The 16,621-nt window shown below is 42.7% G+C and overlaps 1 protein-coding gene across 8 annotated transcripts in view; it reads right to left on the bottom strand.

Moving 5' to 3' along the window:
- Positions 1–16,621, bottom strand: part of HECW1 (HECT, C2 and WW domain containing E3 ubiquitin protein ligase 1) — a 481,556-nt gene that overhangs the window by 114,327 nt on the left and 350,608 nt on the right. For all 8 annotated transcript variants that reach the window (XM_070788041.1, XM_070788042.1, XM_070788040.1 and 5 more), the window contains 4 exons: positions 15,395–15,495; positions 12,234–13,559; positions 7,293–7,394; positions 2,288–2,438 (listed from right to left, as the gene is read on the bottom strand). In XM_070788041.1, the coding sequence (XP_070644142.1) occupies positions 2,288–2,438; positions 7,293–7,394; positions 12,234–13,559; positions 15,395–15,495 (1,680 nt within the window). The remainder of the gene's footprint in view (positions 1–2,287; positions 2,439–7,292; positions 7,395–12,233; positions 13,560–15,394; positions 15,496–16,621) is intronic.

The following is a 16,621-nucleotide window of genomic DNA, read 5'->3' on the forward strand; positions in this document are numbered from 1 at the left end:
GAGGGACTCCCTTGCAGTAGGAGCATGGGGCAAAGCCACCAAGGCCACTTGGGGAGTGGCCGAGGGCACGTGGTCACCGCGTGCTACTTCATCAACTCCTTATTTTGCAGTACACATCTCTTTGCACAAAACATTTGCCTTTCACAATCACCCTGCCAGAAGTCAAAAGAAACTCCTTGCAACACTGAGAAGTATTTCCATTTTGCTATGAGACAGTGACGGGTATCAATTTCCTTATAACTGTAGGTCATCAAACAAATGCCCGCTATGTGTGGTCACATCCGCAACGGATACGAGACTGACAGTATACTTCGTGTGGCTGCTGTTATCAGGCCAAATCACTGAAAAACTGTAAGTGCTGGAGGGCAATAGGCTAAAATAAGCATTGAAGAGCCTGGATACTTATCTCAAGGTTATCTAAGTTTCCCTAGGTAGGATTTTTCACAAGAAATAAGCACCTTCTCAAATTGCTCGATTTCTTTATCTGTCCAAATGGATGCAGCAAATATAGCTTCATGTTCATCAAAGTCTGGCCTTTTTCAGCATGTTCAGCTCCACTGGAGGGCACAGGGCTTTATACACCAAAGCCTGTACACTTCTCTAGAGGCCTGGTTAAGGATGAATTTGGCTTCATTTTTATATTATACAATCTGAACATCGTGAACAAACTTCCAAGTATTTTTATGTCATGAGTCAAGGTGTTTACCTCTGCTTATGTTTTGTTTTAGTGTTTCAACTGGACCTCTCATAGATACAACCTGATGGTACTCTCCCTGTTTCTTTAAATATGTTCAACTTATCTGTCTGGCATGATAGATCTTGAGGCCATTTCTGCCTGTGGCATCTGAACATGATCTATATGTAAAATGAGCTTGTTGTGTTCCCTGCATTTTTAGTTGCAAACACCATGAAAGGACACTCCCATGGCTTTTGGTACATTTATATACAATATGTTCTTCCTTGTAATGTGATTTCTTTCTGTGGGAATAACTAGAGAAATATGCTGCCAATGAAAATGCTTTATGGTTCTTATTAATGACACTCAGATATTGATGGGGAAAAATGGAAAGCAAGTGTCTTCCAAATGCTCATGTGATAAAAGAATCCTCGTGATTTTCACCTAAAGCATCCTCCTCTGCCTACAACATGGAGAAGGAAATGGCAACCCACTCCAATATTCTTGCTTTGAGAATCCTATGGACAGAGCAGTCCATGGGGTCACAAAGAGTCGGACATGATTGAGCGACTAACGCATGCTGTCTACAACAGCAGTAACTAGAAGTTCAACTTTTTTTTTCTGTTTATTTTTAATAGTATTAAATTGTCCATTTTTTTTCTGTAGTATAGAGTTAACTTTCAAGGAATGTTTGTTATCCAGACCTGTGTCCCCCAAGTCCAATTATTTATTCTTTCTCGTCCTTCTCCACCTTTCTCCTTTACTTCACACTAGCAAGACATCAGGTGGTTATAAACAAAGTTGAGCCTGCAGTTTGCACTCCTGGCTACTAAAAATATCCAAGAGCCACTGCCCTGATCTTATAGGAGCAAGATGTTGAGTATGATGCTCGTACTAGCTTACAACATGGGACAGACGCTATTGAGGGTTTTGTTTGCATGTTGAAAACAAAATGACATCTTTACATACTAAAAACTAGTAAAGGGCCTATGTTTTAGACAAAACAATTCTCAAAAAGTATTTTTAAATATTTCATTTTCTATGATGAAAGCTGTTTAAGAATGTATATTTCTGAGTATGTAGCAATTACGGGACTGGAGTAGGCATGAATATAGCAATTTATGAGACAGCTTTTTTTCCAGGCAGCTTTTAGTATTCTGTTAAACCTATCCTTGGAATGTTTTCAAACTGTTTCCAAACTGTTTGTGTTCCAGACCTGTTTGAGATTCTTATGACAGATATGAATGTCTGGCAGAAAAATGTGCATCCATGTATAATTTGCTTACAGTTTCTGAACGGTTCCTGGAACACTGACACCCTCAGTGAATACCTGGGTGGGGGATGGTCCATGAGCCCCTGGGTAAGAACACTTGGGTTTGAGCCTGGGTCATGAAGGTGTACAGAGGACTCCCCATCTTTAAATGACACTCAGGCTTAGCTGATGTCCTGCTGCTGAATTATAAATTTAGCTTTCCAAGTACTAACTATGAGTTGGTTAATTACTTTGCAGTTTCCTCATACAATCTGAGCAGAAAAGTCAAAGAGGGAATTTCATGAATCGCCCTTCCCCTTTCACAATTTCTAGGGGCTCGCTGCATGCTGGTCACCCACCGCCTGTTGAGCTGCTCCATCTGCTGGATGGATCCAGATCTCCGCATCCCGTCGGGGGTGGCTGCTGCTGTGGGACGCTGCCAGGTGGTTGTGCGGTTCACGTGGTCCACATAAAAGACCCGCCCGTGGCTGTCAATGCGAGCTTCCCAGTCTAGCGCGTGATAAAAAGGCAAAAAGAAAAATCAAGGACAAACTACGGATCCATGTGAAACAGATAAGCACTTCCAGGTCTTCTGCAGGTAGAACTCACTGCTGGTGACTTGCTGAAGACCAAGAACTGCCCAGAGCACCTGCGTGGCATGGAGTTGGTGTGCCAGGAAAGAGCCTACAGGACTCTGATTCTCTCCCGGACCATTTGAGACAGTAACTGGGGTTCCTCGAATAGGACCTATGATAAAATTCTAACAATTTCTAAAGACAAAGTCAAATATTTATTTCCTTCTTTAAAAAATTCCATCTTGCCAATTTTCTTGGCTACCAAGTGACAGCTGGAAGATAGGAATGTCCTCCAGCGAGAGCTGACAGTGATGCTGAAAAAAGTCCTTTCTTTGTTAAATCTGATGGAAGATGGCTGGTTAGGAGGGAATAATGGCTCCTCTTAAACCCAGGTTTGACTACAGTTCTAAAATACTGCATGTAGGTGCAGCTTCCTATAACATCTCATACGTCACAGCCTTAAGTGATTGCCTCTTGAGAGAAAGAATGGAAAGATTTGACCCTTAGAAACTAAATTCAAACCATCCTTTGATAAGTTGTGAATTCATAGTTTATGTTCAACCTATCTGTGGCTGCCAAATATTTCTTGACCAAAACAAAACCAATCATGACTATTAACTAGCATCAAGCTTTTTAAGTATCTCTTTGTTGATAAATAACCATCCCAAACAGTAGAGGGAGCCCAAGATAAAGATAAATTCTTTACTTCTCAAATTTAAACACCAGCAACCAACTAAAAGGTAGAAGCGCAGATGATACAGTCCATGATATACGTAGGGGCTGGACTGGGGTGATAGGATGAAAAAATCCTTAAAACGGAGAGAGCTGGGACTCACACGTACACACCTGAGCTTAACGAAGACGAGCTTAATGTCTGCTGTACCAGAGGTGGGCAAAGCTTTTAGAGTCCACATGTAAAAATACGGTGGAAATAACAGCTTCATGATAAAGTTATGCTGAAAAATGAGTTACACTAAAGAATAAAATGCAAAAATGACTGCAAATGAGGAAAGCTATTCAGCCTTTTAAATGAGAAAAGCCATAGCTTTTGGGAGTAGGTCAGATATTTAACAATTCTGTTGAAAAAGTATCATTCAGGTAATGACATAGCAACTCTCAATTGTTTTCAAAATGAAAAAATACATTTGGTTTAGTTACGGTTTGATGTGTGCATGGTTTATCTGTTTGTGAACATTATGGCTTATGTTTGACATTTACCTGAGGGGCTGCCAAATAACGCCCAAGGAAATCTAAAATACCAGAAAATATCAAATTCAGCTTATAAGACAAATTGAAAAAAAATATAGTCAGGCTGTATAAATATATTCTAGAAGGTTTTGATTAAATTTGCCTACTAGATGATTCAGCCTCAACTGTTGGTTGTAAATGTTAATTAGCTCATTGATGGAATTGTGTATTTGTGTAACTATTGAGTAATTAATTGCAAGCCAAACATTAAAAATTTTCAGTGATTCCCAAACTAGCAGCAATTGGGCTTTTTTTTTTTTAAACCCAACATGACTGTCATCCAACAAAGAATGAGTGTTAACCCTTGAGGAGTATCATGCTACTTCATTCACTTGAACAAGCACCTCCTTTTACTCACTATGAACTAGAGATCCGGCCAGATCCTGAGGATACATTGCTGACTAACATACATCCCTGACCTCCAGATGCCCCATAGTAAAGGAAGGATTCCTTCAAAGACAAGACTCCAGTCTCATGGATTCTCCAAGTAAAAGGACTGAAGTATGGTGCAATGATAATGATCATTTCTATGAGTTTCAGTATTTCCAAATCGCCCACAGAAAAGAATGTCAAGCCAGACAGGCCCTCTTCTTAATATATTAAACATGTGGAAGGCAGAGGGCTAATTAAACCTCTCATAAATATTCAGAAAATAATAGCTAAGCATAATTAGAGATTATAAGTGGGGTTTTCTGGGTTGCTTTGTAAAGAATTTACTTTCAAATACTGTATAAACCATATTGCATTAAGAGAAAATTTCTGAATGGAACTTCAGCCTCAGCATGTCCAATTCACTTGGCTTTGAGATACCAAAACAGACTCCTGAAAAGGATACCTTAATGGATGACCTTGGTATAGTAGTCATTCATGTGCGTCCATTCATTTGTGACTGAGGGATCTGTCATATATTATACTACATATTTTCCATGAAGTCTAAGGACAATGTAGAGCCTAATAATGTATCCTATTTTAATTATTATACTCATAAAACCTATAAATTTTACTTTCACCTTAACAAGTGCAATATCATGTTTATAGTCTGGGCCTTTCTCTTGAACTTCTGTCACATCTCACTGCCTTCTTGACATCAATACCTGGATGACATTTCAAATATAACATGATCAAAACCAAATTTCAGCTCTTCCCTACCCAAACCTGCTCTATCTGCAGCCTTCCCTTTCTGTCTCAGTTAAATCCAGGTTAAAACTCTTGAGGTCATTCTTGACCCTTCTCTTTATTTCATACATCATATCCAATCTGTCAGCAAATCTATCCACAAAATATCTGTCCAGAATCTGACCACTTCTCTTCACCTCCTCTGCTCCCTGCTGGCCCAAACTACCACTGTTTCTCACCTGCAAGAACCTTATGCTGGGTCTCAGGCTTCTATTTTTTTTCCTCACAATTTAATATCAACATAGAAAAGCTTTTAAGTCCTAAGTCAGACAATGTCAAGTCTCTGCTCAGAAAACTTTCATCCAGAGTAAAAGCCAAACCCTTAAGTGGTCTACAAAGTCCTATGTGAATGATCTGGGCCCCTGATAGATCTCTTTACCTGCTGTTTCCTCACTTCCTAAATCTGCTCCAGACACACTGACCTTCTTGTTGTTTCTCAAGCCCACCAGGCAGGCTGTTCTATTTGCTCAGAAAGTTCTTCCTTCCCAATACTTGGGTGGATAACTCTCTTACCATCTTTAAGTCTAGCTTCAAATGTTGCCTTGTCAATAAAGTGTACCCGGCCACCCTATTTAAAGTGGCAAATCGGCCATCAATATACACTCCAGATTCTCCTTCCCCTGTTCTGCTTTTGCTTTTTCACAGCACTTAATACCTTCTAATGCACTGCATTATTTCTTAATTTATTTTTTTTAATTCTTTATTATCTGTCTCTGCCAATATAGACTGTAAGCTCCTTGAGGGCAGGGATTTTCACCTGTTTGCCTTACCTAAAATACTGCCTCACACAGGATAAGTGTTCAATAAATATTTATCCAATGAAAAACTATCAGGGATGAATTCATCCACGTACCACGTGAAATTATTTAAGAAAATTTAGCTGTTAGCTTCACTACCAACTTTTCTAATATTTTCCAGTGTTACATGGACAGAAAATTGAAACCTATCTGGAAGAAATTTATTTTCACTATCAAAAGCAGCTTATATAAAGCAATTCTTTAAAACAGAATATATTATACGCATTTATAATATCTGTATGTATAACTAGTTATTACTCTTGCATGGATTGAAGGTCAGTTCATGTGCACACTCACTGATAGGTTTTTTGATGTGGAGAAAATGTTCCTTTCTTGGAGAGAAAATGTTATAGGTATTTTTCTAAGTCAGAAGTATCTCTAGTGACATTTATGGAATATCCATAAGTCAATGTATAAAGAAAGAAATTAGGCATCAAAGGTAAAGGACATAATGCCTATCTTGGTTTCTTCCAACAAATATAGTGTTCCTTTAAATTGGTCCACATATTAAAAACACTGTTTTATCACTGATAAATTACAACTGAATAGGAGAAGACTGGTGTAGATGTTAAATATATCATATTGTCAAGAAAAGATGAATTAAAGAATAAGTCTTTCTTCTTTCAAAACTGTAATGGGTTAATGTAAGCACAGGCAAAAAAATGTAAAGAAACACTGATTCCTTGCATCCTGGAAAGATTCTGCAGTTGTAAAATTTATCAAATTTTAAAGGTTATCTTTGCTTGAAAAATGAGTTGAAACCAAAACAGGGATGTTCTAGAATTCATGAACATATGTGATGCTAAGTGAATATAATATCTGGGGTGTCAGTTCCTTCTTACAAACATAATAATGGAATATTATAAGGGCAAATTACATTGGGACAACATCTAGAGACTATCTAGTCCAAATCTAGCACTTAGCAGACAAAAACATTAAAATTTTACAAATAAGAAAACTGAGTCTCTGAGAGATTAAGTGATTTTTCCAAGTTCAAATAACCAGCTAGATAATTATTAATTACTCATTACAGTTACCAGCAGAATGTGATTGAATTCTACCCCTAAAGATGATGTTTTGCATGGAAACCTCTAAGAACTGTAGAAAAAATTTGCGTCTGTCACATATGGGTACAATTTAGAGTAAGGAAAATGCAAGTTGAAATGTTTTATTATGTGGAGATGCTTGAACCATAAATGGTCCCATGGAGAATAACAGGATTACCCCATCTTGAACTGAAAACTTTTGAATATAAAATAGTAAAATTTGTGAAATAAGGGTCATGAACAGCTTGCAAGGACTAGTCAAGTCTTGTGATGAAATGCTCTCCATTTCAGAAGTTGAGGGCTACTGAAAATACTGGGTTATCTATTTGAGATCACATCCTGAAACCATCTGACAAAAAAACCAACCAAACAACTTTTATGGTAGGCGCCATAATGGTTTTTGATCACACTGTAAGGTACAGAGTGGGGGAAGAGTTTGGATGTTTATATACAAAGTTCATACTGACCTGCTTAGATTTGATAGGAAGAATTAAGACACAGATTTTCAAAACTAAAGCTTACTTGGTGGAAGAGGCTCATCGATTGTTGGGTAGTGATGATGTTCAGGCCTCAAGGAAGGAAGCTGGCTTACTGGCTGGGAATTATGGAGTATAGGACATTCACCTACGGACAAGATAGTCAAGATATTCAGATTCATTCATTGCTGTGGCAACGTCATCAAAAAAGCATGTCTGTAAAACAAATTACTGCAAGAAAAAACCCCAAAGAGTGGGCAATCGATTTTTTGGTTCTTTGTCAGTTTGTGACATTCAGAACCATTCATGAATGAGTGATGAGAGGGAACTATTTTTTTTTTTTTAACTCAAATAGTCAAACATTTCATGGTTCTGATTTGTACCATACCAGACCAACAGGTAGGGTTGGGGACCTGAATTTTCTTGAGGGGAAGGTGGCATCAGAAAGGGACCTAGAAGAAAATGAGCAGAGCCTGAGGTTAGCCCAGGAAAAGAAACAGGCCTGTTGGAGGGAAGAACAGCATTTATAAGGTCCCATACATTTTTGGGACTGTGCAAAATGATAGCTCCTTTTTCCGATAGATTTCATCTGAGGGCTGCCAAGAGGCTGTCTTTCAGATTTTGTGTTTGGAATGAGACTCTTAGCTGCTGCCATTTCAAGATGGGGTTAAGGAACTGATGGGCCAAGAAGATAAATTCTTATTGCATGAAACCTAGGGGCTGGGCTGGGGAGCCAAGGACCTATGGGATTTTGTGATTGTTTCAAGTTATTCTGAGGAAGAAGCAGACAAACCAGGGTGTTCTGGAAAGAGAAAAGACAAGAGACGAAGGAAGTAGGTAAGAGGCAGGAAGACTGAGACAGGAGAACTTGAAACATGGAAGTGGGATAGAGGGAGGCAGAAAGACAGACATGGAAAAATTTTAGAAATAAACATATCCACAGAATGCATGGCCCAATTATGATAGACACAGCTAATATTACTGTCAGGCAGACCTATGATGAACTGAATAGTGTTTTAAAATGGAGTTCCTATTTCATGATGTCTTCAGGTCTTGGTAACACTGCATGTAGAGGGGCCTCCAGTACCAGCAGTTTGGGTCACATAATCAGAGTCAATTGCTCTTGATCTGTGAGGAGCTAGAAAAGTTGAGGCCATGAGCCAGCCCTCAGACTGGTAACCCCCATTGTACCCCAACCTGGATTTCTCACAATAGCCCCTATTGGCCAAAGGACAAAGGTCAGGCTTCTCCTTCTTTTGTCCTTCCACGGCTGATGCAAATCTCAAGTGTTCCATTATTCCGCGGTCCGAAAGAGAGGAACTGTGAAAACCAGTGTTTAAGATCTTTGTGGGAGCTCAAATTTCAAAAATATTTCTCAGAGTGTCCATACATGGAAAGGATGATTATTTCTTTCTGTTCTAGATCTATAGAACTGACTTAAAAACATAAGCAGAAGTTAATTAGGAAGGAAATTACATGAATTTAGCCATTTAACTCCTTGAACTAACTGGAAAACAAAAACAGGAATGTATTCAGAAACAAAGGGTCCTTTTAAATGTTAAATATATAGCATCATTTCTTGTGCAATCTCTGGTGTGTGACTTACACCCCTGGGGTCCTCAGAGACTAAGGAAAGTCAAGGACGGTGCCCCTCCCTCATGCCAGCCTTGCAAACTGACTCCTGTTTCAAAGCTGGGCTCTGTGTTTAGTGGATATAACACTCATGTTCGTATTTATATGTGCTTAATGTCAGAAACTGAAAAAAAAAAAAAAAGAGAGAAAAACAATGGTACAGTTGTTATGTCACCAGCTGCTGTGTTTTAAATTTAGTTGTTAAAAAAAAAAGAGAGACTTACCTTGTTGTAATTAATTCAACCAATCAGGTTAATTACTCCTCCAAGCTAGTGGAAACATAATAGTGTTGCTTGCCGGGTTAATGGAGCTGACCCCACCTTCCCGTGAACCCCAAGCAAATGCAATGATGTGACTGATGCATCTCAGCCAACGGAATGGAAGCAAGAGGAAGCAAGCCACTTCTGTTCTGCACGAGGCCGCAGCTCCGCACCATCCCCCTCACCTCAAATACAAAGCAAGGGTCAGACCTGCTAGAACTTCTGAGAAGGAAATGTATTCCAATTTAAAAGGGAGCCTTGCTGCTCATCTACCTGGAAGAACCCTCACTCAGAGGCTGAGCACTTCATAGGAATCATCTCAGTTAATCCTTCCAACCCCTTTAGGGTATGTTCCACTTTGCATCCAGTTTACATGTGAGGTTTGAAGCAGTTAGGTAACTTGGCTAAGGCATCATGGCTGGGAAGTGGGGAGACTGAAGATAAACCCAGGGGAGCCTGATGCCAGGGTTGAGCTCATAATCACATTATTATTGTTGTTGTTGTTTAGTCGCTCAGTCGTGTCCGACTCTTTGTGACACCATCGACTGTAGCCTGCTGGGTTCCTCTGTCTGTGGGATTTTCCAAGCAAGAATACTGGAGTGGATTGCCATTTCCTTCTCCAGGGGATGTTCCCAACCCAGGGATTGAACCCACCTCTCCTGCTTGGCAGGCAGATTCTTTACCCCTGAGCCACCTGGGAAGCTGCCCATAATTGCATTATGTTACTTTTTTTTTTCTTTTCATTTGATCTGAAGGTTTTTAAAACCCATTTTATGTTGAAGTTAAAAAAAGAGGCACATGTGGAGGGAAAAGAAACACAAAGTAGATGAAGAAGACATCTCCACAAACTGCTGCAGACGCACCTGCGTGGCTGTGGGTATAGTACACCATCCTCGGCTAACCTCAGGAAAGAATTTGCAATCTGCAAAGTCACAGTGAGGGGAGAAGAGGGCACATGTGCGTATAATCAGGCATACGTGTTTCTTCTGAGTGGGTGCTGATTGGTGGTGAGTGGGGACAGATCCACCACTTGGACTTCATTAACCCGGGGGACTCCCCACCACGGGAGAGAAGATCTGGCTGTAGAAGTCATGTGCCAGCATAGGTACAGCCTTCAGGAAATCAACAGTCCTTCCCAGGAATCCTCGTTTTGCTCCCAGTAATCACTATAGTGAAGCATATGTTCTTAACTTTTTTGGAGTTTACAATCTGCAAAAAATTTCAGGAATCTAGAAATTTCTTTAGAAACATAGACTTCCACTCTGGCCCTGAAAAACTTTTTCATCCTTTTGGTAAAGGGGATGGGTTCCCCACTGCTGGACTGTTAGACCTTCAAAGGCATGGGTAATATCTTTTTTTAAATATCAATGTATACTGAGTCAAGTTTCAATTACCCATGTGTGGACTGTCTCCTATCATTGGAGACATGGGTCCAAATATACCCATTGGCTACAACAGACTGACAGACTATAAATTCAGCCTTGTAGCTCTGTGGCTCTGGGTAAGATGGTTATTATACTTCTAAAGGTAAAAATGTTTTTTTCTTTCTTAAAAAACACCTTTGATGAGAAGAGTTGCTTTGGTTTTGTGTCTTGACCTACAAAGCTTAAAATGTGTAGTATCTGGACCTTTATGAAAAAAGTTTTTCCAACTTTGGTCTGAAACATCTCTGGTAGCTCCCAGTTGTGCCCTCATATAGGTATATCCCCAAATTGCCTTATGATATACTTATTTTTAATTCTATTGTAATTATTGAGTGCCGTCCACACATAGCATCTGACCTAGAACAAAGAGGAGACTCAAAACCTCCCTATTAAAGAAAGGGATTGTCCACCCCATTCTCATACTCACGGGTGCTTTTCCATATTGTGCGGTATGTCACTATGCTTTACTGTATGGCACTCTGGTTTTCTTCCTGTGTTTCTTTGTTACCAGTTTCCTTGGGCTTCTCCTTACCCTATGTGCCACTTTCCCTCACCCCTTCTTTCTCCAAAATGTAGAATTGGGTACTTTTAAGTACTTAAGATTATTTCTTTTACACTCACGTACGTTCCTATAAAAATTTGCAGGTGCCAGGCATTTGCTTAGCAGACGTAAAGAAGATATGAATTCTGGCCCTTGATGAGCTTACAATCTAGAGACAATACCACTGCATGTTGTTTGGAGGCTAATTTAAACAAATTAGAACAGCAAAATAGCAGAATCTATATTTTTCGCTTTTAAAACAGCTGAAATATTTCATATTATCATGTGACTTTTAAGTTATTTCCCTTAATGTCACTGTCACTTGACTGGCAGGTGGTTCCCAATTCTGGATTAGGAAATGCAAGTTAACTTTATATATGCTTCCACAGGCATGACTAAGAAGACAGGTCTTTGGTTAGGACACAGAATACATTTTTAAACTAAAAAGGGCACCTGTTGGATTAGAATCTTACTCGAGACAAAGTGCTTTACACATTCATGGTATCCTTCCTTTGCATTAGCCAAAATAGCTCCCCAATCCCACAAAACAACACAAAACAAAACCAACAACAATAACAGAATCAAGTAGACAGAAATCATGACACATATATGTAGGCTATACATATTCATATGTACACAGGTTAAATTCTAAAACAGGTAATATCAATGTTCTTCCACTTATATTAACATTTATTGCTAATCTTCGTAAGTTGTGGGGAGTCAGCAGATATTGACATATTACCCACTTAATGTTGATTATTTTCTGCTCATATCATTTGATACTAACTTTGATGCTCTTGCTGCTGTCAAGACTGGAGGGTAATATGTACCCTATAATCAGTGATTAGTTAAAACAGAGAGGCACACATACAAGTACACGCTCACATCCAACTAGTTGTCATTCCTGGGGTGTATCTGAGCGGTGGTGGGGTGTCAGCTACCCACAGTCTGGAATACTGACATACACATATACACATGCACACATATAAGTACAAGACAGGCACACGTGGCCACTGCAGCACCCTTATTTGGGACTGATCCTCTCCCTCTTGGTTTTAAACCATGTTGGTGAGACCTGCGTTCCCCTCGTGGTGGTCCTATTCTCACTCTGATGGGGTGTGAGGTCTAACCTTCTCTCCGACTGCTCGGCCCTGCCACGGGGGACTCCAGACCTTCCATGGTTCTGGCCATGCTCCCATCGGGGGCGGCCAGCTCGTCTTGCCATGGCCCTGCACCGTTGGCCGACTCCTGGTCCAGCTCTGGGCTCTGCACTGAGTCGGGCACTGACTCGAAGGCGCTGTTCTCCTCCTCCTCGTCGTCCTGCGAGGAGAAGACCGTGCTCTCGGAGATCTTGGCACTGTCCACAGAGGAGAAGCGGGTGTGGCTGGCAAACCTACTGCCGTTGTAGCAGGAGGGGCTGTAGCAGGAGGCGCTGTAGCAGGAGCTGCTGTAGCACGAGGAGCTGTAGCAGGAGGGGCTGCAGCAGGATGCGTCGCAGCAGCTGTGGTCTCCACCCTGCCGCGGGCTGGAGTCGCTCTCGCTCCCCGTGCTGGGGAGCGCGTCGCCATCCGGGGCTGAGCCGTTGGCCAAGCCCGAGTGGCCGAGGGGAGCCGTGCCTGGAGTGGCCCCCTCGGGGGCCTCTCCGTCCTCTTCCAGGGGAGGAGGCTCCGCGGCGACCGTGTCCATCTCACTGAGCGCGTCCTTCTCCGAGGCATCCTTGAGGGTGGCCTCCTCCTCGGCACCGTCGTCGTCGTCGTCCGCGCTGCCGCCCTGCGCCAAGGGCAGGCTGTGCAGCAGCGTGTGGATGCGGATGTAGTGGGTCCGCGGCGTCTCCGGCTCACCGCAAGCGGACGCGATCACCGTCTCCAGCTCGGACACAGGCAGGGAGCACGGCCTGGTTTTCCTCTTCACCGAGGCCCGCAGGTGCAGCCTGTCCTCCCCCTGCCCCAGGGCAGACACGTCCCCCTCTTCCTCCTCCATCTGCTCCTTCTCCTCCTCCTGTCCCCCAGCCCGACTCTCTGTGGCCCTTTCCTCAGCCACCGGCTCCCCAGGGCTGCTAGGGGCTTGACCGTCCTCCAGCAGCCCCGGGAGGGCCACCTCCCCTCCCAGGTCCAGCCGCTCGGCCAGTTCTTCTGCACTTAGGGCGGGCTCTGTGTCCTCTGGCCCAGGGGCCAGCAGCTCCCCAGCCCCCTCAGGCCCCACAGAGACTATGCCATCATCATCTCCTGCCTCCGTGGTACCTGCCGCTGCCTCAACCAGACTGGTAAGCTCCAGGCCCTCGATCTCTGGAGGGCCCACAGTGCTGCCCTGGCTCGGCTGCTCAGGCTTTGGGGTCCCTGAGGGCTCTGGTGCATCACACGGGGGCTCCCCACAGCTGCTTGCCACCAGGTTATTCATGGGGCTGTCCTGAATTTCCGCAGACTCAGGCTCGGTACTCAGGGAAATCTCCTCATCATCTGTGGACAAGAAGAAAATGTCACAGCAGTGTTAGTCTACTCCCGAGGATGTGTGAGCATCTTAGGGATTTCTGCCTTAGGATATTGCATGGAGGGGTTGATGAGCATTTCCCATGGACCAAAGCTCTGCTAAAACCCATTCTGTAAGAAATGGTTCTCCTTATGCAATCACGATGTATTTGACAATTCTGTTTCAAGGGACTTCAGTTTTTGGTCAAAATGCCCAAATCCTAGTACTACCCCTGTTCTGGGCACAAAGTAGGTGCTCAATAATGTCTGTTATTCGGAAGACCTCAGAGATGAGAGGTGGGGTTTACAGTTCCTTGTTGGCTTCAGGCAGGGCTAATTATACTAGTTTAGAGTGTTTTCTATGGCTGAGTCCCCCAGTGTGGCAGAATGGGGTTCTTAGGTGACCAGAGAGAAGGAAAGGGGGCAACCACAGTCATTCAGTGGCTCAGAGCGGAAGCCTCCCAACATCTGGAGAATAATGAAGTGGGAAAATAAACCAGGTCTGCATACCAAGCACCCATTCACGGAGCAGCAACCATGGTTCACCTCTGCCTTCCCCCAGTTGCTCTACTGGATCCCTGCCAGATGTGGATTCCCAATTCAAGCCCTTGTGCTATCCACTCATTGAAGAAAAGCAATCTCTCTGGTGCACTGTAAAGCTATTCTTACTGCTACACTAAAGGAAGAATCAATTTTATTTACAGGATGAGGAAAGGCTGGATGTGAAAGGATGAAACAGTCAAGTGTTTCCTTACAATCTGCTTTGTAGACTGGGCACAGAAATGCGCAGTTTGTTTGACAAGGGGGCAGTGATAAACTCCAGACCCTGCTTCTCAAAAGCCTTATTAGCTTTACTGGAAACTCATAAATGTGTTGCCAATAAAGTGGCAACTCACAACTCTCGGCATGATCTCTACCTGTGAGGGGGCTGCCAGAGAAGAGTCGGAGTGGGATTATGAGGCATCTCGTCAATCTTATTTGGAAATACGTTTTGGCTTGAAAAACTGAACACAGGATGATTCAAAAGTTTTCTGTCCAATTTACAATATTCATTTTTCCTGTGAGACTGTAAAAATCCACTGAGTAATCACAGTTTGACAATGTGACATGTATCACGTTCATTCCTTCATTCATGTATGCAGTGATTCAACATCTATTGATTAAGTCCTGTGTGGGTATGGGTTGTGTTAGTTGTCAGTCATGTCTGACTCTTTGGGACCCCCTGGACTGTATAGCCCACCAGGCTCCTCTATCCATGGAATTCTCCAGGCAAGAATACTGGAGTGGGTAGCCATTCCCTTCTCCAAGGGATCTTCCTGACCCAGGGATTGAACCCGGGTCTCTCACATTGCAGGCAGATTCTTTACTCTCTGAGCCACCAGGGTATTGGGAGTAAAATGTTAAGTTAGACATGGCTCCGTACCCATGTTGACCTCTTTGTCAATCCCCACTCCACTGTCTAACCCTCTACCTTTAGGTCACTGGAACGAAGAGGAGCCTGTCAATCAAGGGGACAACAGGGACTTCCCTGGCAGTTCAGTGGTTAGGGCTCCGTGCTTCCACTGCAGGGGCCCGGGTTCAATCCCTGGTCAGGGAACTGAGATCCCATGAGTCATGTGGCACCACCAAAAAATAAAGATAAAAAGGAGGGTAGCAACCTGGCTTGCAGAACAGATCACTGGCTTCTGGGCCTCAAATGGAGAAGACAGGTAGAGAACCACAAAACCTAGGACATGTCTGGAGAGAACCATGGTTATTATATTTTGGAGAAAGGAACCATCTATGACACTAGGCTAGGACAACACATGAAATACATGCCAAAATACCTGGGTGGATGGAGGAAGTGATCTCAAATCGGAATTGCAGCTGTCCACTCACGTGATCTGTTGGAAGCCTACGGCCAAGGGTGTAGCTGACCACCCTGTCCCTAGAAGGAAATAAGCACCATCACAGATCTGGTAAATACCTGTTCTCCTAAAGACCACACACTATGCCAGCAGGTGAGGCACCCAAGCCCAGGGAGGCCCTGATATTAGGAGGTGATGTCTGCTCAGGACGATACAAGATGGTCCTAAGGAAAAGATGGGAAAGTACACTTGCTCAACAGCAATGAAAACTTCAATAAAATCCTTATTGAATAATCTAAGACAGGGATCAGTAAATTACAGTCCGTGGGCCAAATCTGGCCCATCACTTGCTTTCATAATGCTATGGGCTTTTTACATTTCTAAATGGTTAGAAAAAGTGCAGTAGAAGAGGAGCATTTTGTGACATGTAACAATGATACGAAATTCTAATTTGTTTCCGCAAATAAAAGTTTTATTGGAATGCAGTCATGCTTGTCAGTTTACTTCTTGTCTGGGCCGCTTTCATGCTACAGTTGCCGAGCTGAGTAGTTGGGACAGAAGCCATATGGCCTACACAGCCTGAAATATTTACTATCTGGCCCCTTACAGAGAGTTTGCCAACTTGTGTTTTAGAGAAAAGAAGAAGAAGAAAAAAAAAGACATGGATATCCTTTGCTTGCTTTTCCTGTGCAGGCTGACATTTTCCAAATAAGCCCTTAATTATGGACAGGGCCAGCAGCAGATGCTTGTCTTGTAATAATCTAGCTAGCTAGCTACTTACCGCTATCTATCTATCTATGGAAGGATGTAATCCTGATGCCCAGAGACCCTGTGGAGTGCTCAGAAAGAGACCTGCTGCAGAGCAGAGCAAAGCAAGACTTGTGGGCTTGGGTCCACTGGCCTGTGACTTCCAATTACACCAACTCCAGGGTCCCACAGAGAGACTCTGAAACTCCACCTTGGACCCTGGCACCACTCCCTTTGCTCACCCAAGGCAATTTTTAATTACTAGGAAGACAATTATCCAGAGAGAAATCAATCTGATAGTTTGCTATTATAGTTTCATCAACAATGCCGATTCAGCAGAATACAAGGTACCCTCCCTTGGCCTAAATAGGAAGAGCGACTACTCTGGGATATTCAGAAATGAACAAATCCATTCTACCCAGTAATAACAAAGATATATTCCAAAACCAGTTGGTACTT

This window comes from Bos indicus, chromosome 4, assembly GCF_029378745.1.
Source record: "Bos indicus isolate NIAB-ARS_2022 breed Sahiwal x Tharparkar chromosome 4, NIAB-ARS_B.indTharparkar_mat_pri_1.0, whole genome shotgun sequence".
NCBI classification, from domain to species: Eukaryota; Metazoa; Chordata; class Mammalia; order Artiodactyla; family Bovidae; genus Bos; species Bos indicus.